Source organism: Helobdella robusta (assembly GCF_000326865.2).
Source record: "Helobdella robusta unplaced genomic scaffold HELROscaffold_4, whole genome shotgun sequence".
Classification (NCBI taxonomy): Eukaryota; Metazoa; Annelida; class Clitellata; order Rhynchobdellida; family Glossiphoniidae; genus Helobdella; species Helobdella robusta.
This window is the reverse complement of record NW_008704902.1, coordinates 3,567,657-3,578,482: the sequence shown is the minus strand read 5'-3', so window position 1 is coordinate 3,578,482 and position 10,826 is coordinate 3,567,657. Positions and strand designations below refer to the sequence as shown.

Below are 10,826 nucleotides of genomic sequence, written 5' to 3'. Positions count from 1 at the left end.
ATTCACATCGTTAAAGACGCTTGCATAAATGATTTCATGGATAATTGGATAATGATAAAGAAATCCAGGAATGATGACGACGACGACGACGATGATGATGTCGATGATGAGAATGAGGATGATGGTAAAATGATGAGGACGAAACGGTGATAACGGCGATGGTACAGCAGTATTGTGAAGGTGAGAAGTTTTTGAAGATAAGATGATGTAAAAATGATTCAAAGATGATAATAGAGTATTTAATAGATAATAAATAATAATAAACTATACTTATTTATGATAAATACAAAATGAATGATGATACTGATAATAAAAATAATACGTAGGATGATGATGAGGAGGAGGATGATAAAAAAAAAAAATAAATGAGAGTACAGAAAGATGATAATGGCGGCAAAACGTTGAACGAAGCATAAAAATTAAATTAACAAGCTTATAATGCTTGTGTTGTTGCGTTCACTGGTTGTTGGTTGTTACTGGTTGGTTGCTGATTGGTTGTTGGTTGGTAGTTGGTTGCTGAATGGTTGGCTGTTGGTTGGTTGTTGGTCGCTGGTAGGTTGCTGGTTGTTGGTTGATTGTTGGTTGCTGGTAGGTTGCTGGTAGGTTGCTGGTTGGTTGTTGGTTGGTTGTTGGTTTGTTGTTGGTTGCTTGTTGGCTGCTGGTTGGTTGCTGGTTGGTTGCATGTTGGTTGTTGGTTGGTTGTTGGTTGGTTCGTCATCCTCCTCGTACTGTCAGGTAAACATGACTCGTTCAATGAAATTGCTGATACATTTGTCGAGTTCAAACAAAATTTAATAAGTAAAATGATTTAAAATTTGTTAAAAAATTAAATACGTATAAATAAAAGAAATGTCGTTTTAACAAAACGCACTTATAAGAAGAAACAAAAAATGCAGATTAAATTTGTGTATGTAATTTGCAATTATTTTCAGAAGTAAAGAGGGGAAAAGAGAGAGAGAGAGAGAGAGGGGGGGGGGGGAAGAGAGTCATTGAAGCAATGCCTCTGGTTGCTAATTAAGACGCTTGCTTGACTTAATTGACGACAGTGATGTCATTTCAATCGGAAGAAAGTTCATAATTCTGAAAGGGGAATAGTGATGAAAATTATGCACATTTACCGTGATTATTATTTTGTTATGATCTCCTAATTAACAATACAAAAGATATTAGTTTGTAATACATGTATTGACTATATATAAATAAATTTATTTTTCTACTCTTATTTTATGTCATTTCATGATTTTGATTTGTTCAAATCAGTTTTGCACCCTTAATTTTGTCCTTCGAGATACACGAAACTTATGAGGACATTATGTTAATCGCTTGGAATTTGTGTTGATTGTCAAAGACAACGTTACATATATGAGCGTTATTAATCTTGTATGGAGTTGTTTCGATGTGAGAATATTTCATTGAGTTAGTTATATTTCATCTTCTTCTTCTTTTTACACCATATACAGATGAAAACACATTACTATTTAGTTAAACCAAACCACAAATGTGTATCTAACCAAAACAAGGTTCATTGTCACAAACAAACAAACAGGTGTTATTTAGTAGGTGAATAAATAAATATGTGTACCGATATTTCTGGCTTACTGAGTTGCTATTCAGCGATTGATAGGTGAAAAGAGAATGGGTTCCTTTCATAATAACATGCATCTCTGTACTTAAATTTAAAATACTTTTTAAATGTTTCAAAACTTGCGGATGAACAAACCACCCCTTGTAAGGTTTCCAAAATTTTCAGAAGTCATAACAAATGGCGGAGGCTTCTTGAAATTGTTTTCGCATAAAATCATTTTTAAATTTAACTCCTATTTTACTTTTTATAACTGACGAGCATAACACGCACGAACGAAAGCGCACACCAACAAACAACAGACGCACACAACAAACACAGACACACATACTTACAGACGCACAGCCACAATATACAACGACGTACACATCATACGTCAACATAGAAAGTGAAAAACCAAAATATCTGCAACAACATCAGAGCTATCTTTCAATCCTTGCATCCATCTACTCATCCTCTCGAGAATGTGGCTTTTAAGTTGATCGTTGCGTACAATTAATATAAGTATAAGCGGTTATTTGGAAATCTAGAGCTTAAAAAATAAACCCATTGAGACCAAGTGAGGCTCTATTCGTTCATGATGTGACGTGCTAGGTGCGTTCGCTTCTATGTATCCTTGTCTGCTTGCATCTCTCCGTCTGTTTGCATTCCTGTATGCGCTTGACTGTTTCATTGTGGGCTTGCTTGGTTGTGTTGTAGTTGCATGTGCGTGTGTGTTCTTCTTGTATGTGTGCATGTTTCATTTTATGCTTGGCTGTGTAGTATGTATGTGTTCCTCTATGACCTACGTACTCTTGACTGTGTTGTGTTTGGCTATCCACAACAAAAACAAAATTTCCACATACTTGTTCGAATTTATTTGGCATCTTGAATCAAACGTTACACCTCAGTAGTTTTGTTTTTACATATGATATTAGATTTATTGAAAAAACTTATTAAGAAAATACTCACATTCTAGAATGAATCAATTAATTTTTTTTAATTCAATTTGTTGAACAAACAAATATAAATGAGAATAAACAAAGCAACGCAACGACGAACGAACCGGAGAACAAAGAATCGAATGATTAACCAACGACGAACGAACCGGAGAACAAAGAGTCGAATGAACGAACAAACGAGAGAACAGATAAACAAACCGACGACAAACGAACATTTATGTTAAATGTGTCCGTCCACTCTGAGAGGCATTCATCGCAGATAGCTCGACCGTTTGGGACTTCTAAAAGTGTCTCGTGCTCATTATCATCCCTTCCATCGTCATCATCTCCTTCGTCGTCATCATCGCTTACGTCATTTTTAATTTGTTGCAGCTCGTATCATTGCAATAATTTCAATGGAAATTATCATCGCACATCAGTACACCATGATATCTTCCAGCTTTTAATTGTTTCATCATCATCCTCATCATCCCCGTCAGTGGCGGATCTAGACAACTTTAACGGGGAGGGTCAAAATTTTGAAATGGTTAAAATTTTGATGAGGGAAGGCCAAAAATTTTGACGGAGGCCAAATCATTTTGGTTATCGCGCGTCCATTTTTAGAGAAAAACTGGAAATTTAGTAGCCACCACCATTTCATATCAACAAACGTATCGCTGTACGTCACATAACATGTTGTTGTTACGAAAAGTAGTTTGTTTGCAAGTGCCTTCGACAATAATTAGTAATCTTTTTGATAATATTCTCTAACATCACTTGAAGTTCAAAATTTAATAACTACTTGCTGCTTGTAATTAGAACGAAATATTTTAATTTGTAGTTCCATTTGCATCATCATTCACCAGGTATAGAATATAGAGCTGTATATACATTTATAACCGTGCAAACGACATCAATGCTGCTTATCACTCCACTAAGCCTAACATTTCGTCTTGGTCGTGATTTTCAAGATCAAATCAAAGATTATTTATTTTTCCGCCTGAAATCATCCAGTCCCGTCAGTTGGTTGTCAGCAATAATGATTGTGAATGTGGTCTGAGAAGTTATGACAAGTGTGATGTCTCTATTGCATTTCTTATTGATGAGGCGCGTTTGAACTTTCAATAAATGCACAAATTATTTCTGTAAAAACTGAACAGTAGTCAAAAATGGAGAATATAAAGGGAATCAGACACGCACATTTGCTTACTTACTCACCTTCGAATCGACTTGAAACATATGTACGATCAGTTATTTATCGAAACTTCGTCATCGCCACACCCAACGTAATATGCAAAAACGCTTTCCAAATCTGACGTGTGCGTGGAGAGAGAAGAAAAGAGAAGAAGAAGAGAGGACATAGAGCAATCAACATTATGCAAAGCAGTGAACAATCTATCAAGGAGATCTCCATGCTAACCTTCCTAATGAGTCAGCGGACCAGGACGTAATTGCCAGAAGTGATGACCTGCTAACAAGATTATTCACCACCTTCGTCCCCGCTTATTTATTTCCAATGCATTTCTCCAAATATGTTCTTTGTGCGTCTTTGTGAGATTAGATACATACGCGTTTGTCTCAAATAGCTACATAAATAATTTTTCGTAAACTTTATTATACTTTGAAAAAAAAATTAGACGAAATATTCCAATGAAATATGTAACCGAACCTATTTGCATATGATTTTTTGCACAAAACTATTATAAATGTCGTATATTAATTTTAAATTAAATTAATTAAACATCATTTAACTTTTTCTTTATTATTTTTGGCAGACAATTTCATATTTTCACATTTCTTGACTTTCCAGTAATGGCGTAAGTTCTTGCGTAGTTTGGAAAATTTCGAAAAATGGTCGTTTCGACCGAATCATGTGTTAAATATTCCTTATAAATAAGAATATCAAAAATTATAATTGTGAACGCAGAAAAGAAATAAGCACACACACCCGTATGCCCGTGTTCAACGTCTGCTTATTCATAGCAGGACACACGCATATTAAGGTATAGGCATATATCAATATCAATTTGCGTCTAATTGTATTGAATGGTGCATATGATTAAGCGGATGATCACTCATCTTTTAAAATGATTTGATAGCTCAATCACGCAGCAAGCAAATGTATTATATGTGTATTTAACATGCACATATAACAACACACACACACAATCTAACGAACACATATATATGTTAACGTTGTTAATGTTTCTGAAAAAAATACATTACACGTACAAACACACGTAGATAGATAGTAGAGAGAGAGAGAGAGAGAGAGAGAGAGAGAGAGAGAGAGAGAGAGAGAGAGAGAGAGAGAGAGAGAGAGAGAGAGAGAGAGAGAGAGAGAGGAGAGATTGTTAGACGTATAAACCTCTCTTTGGAATGAAGGTATGTTGTAAGAGAAAGAGAGAGAAAAAAAAGAGAGAATGACAAAGGCAAGTGAAGGGCACATTTTGCTTTTATTGCTTGGGCGTTTATAGTGTCAACGATTGGTCGATTTATTATCATCTAATCCGTTTATGTGGTCTTCGCGAAAGTGCAGTACGCGTCAGTGGAATAGTTTTTTCCAATCTTATTCTTGCTCACGTTCTGAGGAAATCATGAAGAAATTGTAAGGGCAACATTGTAACATTCCATTGAATGATAAATGAAAACACTTTTAAAAGGTAGCGCGATTCAAAAAGTTTTTGCACGAGTGATATAAACTCCAGCTTTCATTTGTGGTGTTGGGCGGTTGATGCAAGTTGGTGACCAGATCGAATAACCGATCTCACCATAAAATCCTCTTATAAAAGAATAAATTAAAATATTTCAATTGCCAGTCCTTTAAAAATGTGCGGACTTCGAGTTAGCGAGTTTTTTGCAGGGCTATCAAAAAGCAAAGTTTTTCGAAACATATTTTCATTCTATAATTTTTTTTATATATTTTTATTTTTTCTTTAAAAACATTTATCGCAAACCTCATTAACATTTTTCACTGGCAAATCACGAAAAAGATGAGGATCATAAAAACAGGATAGTGAAAATTTTAAGAACCCAAATTTTGAACATTTTAAAAAAGACCTGAAAAACTGTTGCGAAAAGTTTTGACAACACTATTTTTGAGATCAAAATGTTTAACTTATTATTACCAGTCACCTCATCCCCATCAAATGCATCTCTCGACAATTTCGAACGCTGCTTCCACTGCGAAAAATCAGACGTGTTAACAAAGTTACACAAAAGAAATCATACCAGTTTATTTTATTAGTTACGTTTACATAATCTCAGTTGCATACAAACGCACATATATAATATGTATTATAAATGCAATGCTTGGTTAGTCATAATTCACGTGTTTAATAAAATTCAAAACAATGCAGTTATGTACAATTCATGAAGCAATCGGTCAGTCAGTCAGTCGGTAGATGACATAATTCATTTTGAATGTTAACAAAAAGATTAGGCAGGCGAGCTAATCGCCAATGATTCATTTTCTTGTTAGAAAAATAATAATTTAAGATGATTGACATCCACAATTACACATAATACATAAATGTTCACTGCATGCAATTTATAAATAAATTATTAATGTGTATATGGTTTGACTGTCGGTGTGTGTGTGATGTGTGTAATATGAATCAATGTTGGAAAGAATGCGGCAAATTTGTAATTTTTGGATTGAAGTGCAATTTTGGGGAGTTGAAAACGATTGAAAAATAGCGAAGAATGCAATTCACCAGAGAATCATTTTGTTGTGTTCATTAAAATCGGTGCGAATGATATTTCGCCTGAAGATACTCTCTGTTATGAACAAAAAAATCCTAGTAGACATAAATTTCTAGATCACACTTCATGACGAATCAATCCTTTCAATGAATCAACGAACACGATTGCTGGCGACAACGATGGCGGTGAACTATGAAAGATGAGGACATCTTGTGTTCTGATGAGGCGATGACGATGATGACGACAAAATGCTTATGTACAATTCAATGGAAGATTCATAAGTTAAAAGTTCATGACAAGTGCAAACAAACAAATGAAACCTTTATAAAATTACAACAAAATACAGTGACTAAAACGGTGAGAAAAAATGATAACGTTCTTAGTGCAAAAAAGAAAAAAAAGATGATGATGATGACGACGACGATGAGGTTGATGCTGACTTCATTCTCTAGATTGATAGAAAAGTATGTAACCAGATTCCGACGTCTTTTGAAGATCGGAAGGAAGCCCAAAGAAATCTTCAATCGTAGAAGCTTCTATTTTCTAACAAAATTAATTAGTAGCACAAAATAAGTAATGTGACATTATTGAGGATAATAACAACAAACATGACTACCAAATATCATTACCTTTGTCACCATGTTGTGTGCATCATCATTTCTATCATATATTTAAATTACAACATCAGTAATCATTGCATGCTTCCATTCTATCGCCCAGACATCAACAAGTGAAAGAACCTCTACGATGTCATCATCGAAAAGAAGCCATAGTCCGTGGCTCTTGACAATGCTGATGTAATGACCTCTGGACAGACCACTACCACAATGAATGACCACAGATATCAAATCGTACATTCGATCTGGATCACTGGCGTCATCAGACTGGTAAGATAAAAAATATAAATAACAATGTACATGTGCGTTATGTGCAGTTATACCATTGTTTGTTATTCCATCATTACACTAACAGTGTTGAATAATCGAAGTTCCAGTGGAAAGACCACTCTGTATGACAACTTAATTGATCTGTTCGGGTGTTCCAACTTGAATCGCTTGAGATGAAGTGCGAGAACATGTGGTAACTTCTTCACTCGCATCCTGTAGTGAGTTAAGTAGCGGGTGTGTTCTTTTGAGAATGATGATGATGCTTTCTTAATTGCAATGTTTTCACTGTATGATGTTTTCAAAAAAAGACAATAAAAATTGAATTTGAAATCACCCTAAACAAAACCTACCAGAAAATATTTTCACCATGAATATAAAAGAAAAGCAAAAACGAACAGATAGATAACCGAACAGCCAACCAATCAACCAGGCAATTAACCAATCAGCCGACTGACCAGCCAGGCAATCAGCCAACTGATCAACAAGACAATCAACCAATCGACTGACCTTTTTTGAGCTTCCTGCTTGCTGCAACACACCTCACAAAAATACTTGCACTCACTACCGAGAGTCTCTGTGTTGCTGAATGCCAGTAGGCAGTGAGTGATCGAAGTGTTCTGCTCAACTTCTATAGACAAGTCTAAAAAATCTTCTTCTCGACTTCGAACCTGAAAAAAGCACGACATTTTATTACACTTTCAACCTTTAAAAATCACACAAAAAATCATCAGCGATTTAATATAGGTAAATTTCTCCACAAGTGAGGAACAAGTGTTAACAACCCAGATTGTAATAACGTTATTGTAGATACAAGCAACATTTTGTAACAAGATGATAATGTTAAAATCTATGTTGAATCACTAATGTTGAATATTCAAAAGTTTTTAGAACATCACCAATTCACAAGCACAAAATAATGTTGATGAAGATCAATGAAATGAAGTGTTGACATATTGATTACTAACAGTTTCACAATTGAGACATCTTGTTTCACTTGTGAATGTGCCTTGGAAGATATCGTGGATCCACGTAGGTTCACTTTTAGGCATTGTATTTGATGGGTTGATGCTACCACTCTGTAGCACAGGCAGGGTGCTAGATAGTTTTGAACCTTTTTGCTGACTTTGCTTTTCAACTGAATTTTAAACAAATCATAATGTGATAAACCATGCAGAAGCTTTTAGCTAGAATAACTGAAACTGATAAATATACATTTAATCACCTTGAAGAATATCAGCTATCGTGTTCAGTAAGTAATTGAGAAACTCGTGAGCATCGTGTTGTAAATAATTATCGAAAGCTCCTGTCACCAAAAGTATATAAACAGACAATGCATGTATAATGAAAGAACAGGCAAATAGATAGATAGACGTACCATTCTCCTTTCTCAACTTTTGAATGAATTTTTTTGGAGGTATTGATCCAACTTTTCTCTTTTGCATTGCGATCGTATAAAATAAATCTGCTAGGCAGGTCAAAAGAGTTTCTCTCTTTTGATTTTTTGTTTGCTGCTTGTAGGCCAGGACCATGTCTCGGAATGGCTTGCAAAAATATAGAGCTTGTAAAACCGAATTACAATAACAAGTGTTGCCAAACTGAAACAAAGAATAATTTAATAAGATCAGCAAGATAAATAGCATTAGCAATTAATATTATAATAGAAATTAAACAGTTTAGTAGTTTAGAAAAAATTACTTTAATTCAACGTTGTTCACTAAAGTTAACCAATTTATTTTGTATTTTTACCTTTTTAAGCTAAATAACTACTAAACATCAACAGATTAACAACTATAATGTGTAGTAGTAGTAATACATAAATAAAATAAAGCTTAGTTAATAAGTTAGTTATTATTACTATTATTATTATTGGTGTTTTTTTCAGTGGTTAGCAAATGAAGATAACATTAAATTTAAATATAATCAACAAAATTTGACACCATTACAAATTACATCCATGTTGTTATGTAGTAAAGTAAACTAACAAAAAACAAAGTATACTATACTATACTAATATATGTAACATATAAAATAAAGAAAATATAAACAACAACAGTTAACAAACACTTAACAGCATAGTAAAAAAATCTAAAGATGTGTGTATACCTATACATATACATTCATACAAATACATAGTAAAGAAAGATTAACATTATTAAGATTAAATAATAAAAATAAAGAAAGATAATTATGTTCATCTTGATGTCAGTTGTAAATTTACTTAAGAATTAAAAAACATTTAATTAAAATTAAAACGAATGATAAATGTTTTACGCTCGAGAAGAAAAGAATGAAAGATAGAATAGAATTAATTAGGCAGAAAAAAAGATCCCACATACATTGACAAGCCCTATGAAATGTTCATTTATGGCACACTGACCAGCTCCTAATTCCTTTTCTAACTGGGATAAATTAGGACCCTGAAAAAAGAAAATAACAAATTCGTTCGACAGCTATTTAAAATGTTAATTTAAATGAATATTTCAAAACATTCAAACCCACCATTTTTCTTCGTCGCAATAACAAATTAAAAACACTCCAACATTTTTCAGGCATATAAATGAATTCTAAGCAAAATTCGCAAAGATTACCGATCATGTCATGAAGTTTCAGAAAAATATAGATTGGCACATAATTGAACAGGCAGTGTGCGTTTGAACCATGGATATTATAGTTGAACCATTATAAGTTCAGAAATACTTGACTATACCAGGAAATTTCTGTTAACAAGAAAATTTTTTCATAATCATTTAGCAGATGACCCAAACATATTATAACAAGAAATATTTAAAACTCAAAGCTTCTGTGGAAAAAAACGCCGAAGAGCATAAGTGAATCTACATCAAAACGCATCAGTATTTTAATTTCACGCAAATTAATCAACACAAATTGTTATTATAAATCTTATAATCTCTAAATTATAAAAACTCTGAGTTCATGTTCTAAAATTCGCTTGTTGCCAAAAAATGTTGAACGGTTTTTTGAAACATGTTAATTCTTGAGATATATAATCAGAGATTTGTTAACAAAATATGATTACGGTCTCCTTTCAACATTTTTTTTGTAATTGCCTACCTATCACTATTCACGTAATATTAAATTGAAACGACATTTTAAAAATCTGAAACTATAGAAACGCTGTAATCAAGACTCATGCATTCTAATGACAGTATTTTTTATTTGTATCAAAAAAGTTTTGGATGAAGGGTAACTTGCTTGTTGCTCCAATGTTGAAACTGAATTCAATCAGTCAGTCGGTCGGTCGGTCGGTCGGTCGGTCAGTCAGCCAGCCAGCCAGCCAGCAAGCCAACCAACCAACCAACCAACCAACCAACCAACCAACCAACCAACCAACCAACCAACTAACCAACCAACCAACCAGCCAACCAATCAATCAACAAATCAATTAGTTATTAAGCGCTAAAATAATTGATATATTATATCCGTGTATATGAAACCAGAAAAAAGATACTATATATGCTGAAAGATAATAAAAATGCATAAAATAAATCAATTAAAAAATAATCAAAATGACTAAAATTTTTAAAAAATTAAAAAATATTTATTAATAAATTATAAAAATGTTAAACTTGTAAATTTTGATAAATTTGAAGAATAATTATTCATGTGAACTAAAGAATGACATTAGACTCTAAAGCGCACTGAAAATGTTTGCGATTGCAGTAATGGAATTGTAAATATAAAGAGCCAATTATTGAAATGCTTTTCAGAGCA

General features: G+C 33.4%; 1 protein-coding gene across 1 annotated transcript; it reads right to left on the bottom strand.

Annotated features, from left to right (window-relative positions):
- Nucleotides 1–6,648: 6,648 nt before the first annotated feature.
- HELRODRAFT_107093 (hypothetical protein) lies at nucleotides 6,649–9,676 on the bottom strand (the record flags this gene model as incomplete). The annotated part of the gene is made up of 9 exons (XM_009024637.1): nucleotides 9,594–9,676; nucleotides 9,431–9,511; nucleotides 8,470–8,689; nucleotides 8,317–8,397; nucleotides 8,060–8,229; nucleotides 7,602–7,762; nucleotides 7,178–7,307; nucleotides 6,948–7,091; nucleotides 6,649–6,750 (listed from the first exon to the last, which is right to left on the bottom strand). Exons 1-9 carry the CDS (start codon nucleotides 9,645–9,647, stop codon nucleotides 6,649–6,651), a joined length of 1,143 nt encoding a protein of 380 aa, XP_009022885.1. The 5' UTR covers nucleotides 9,648–9,676.
- Between the last annotated feature and the right edge of the window lie 1,150 nt (nucleotides 9,677–10,826).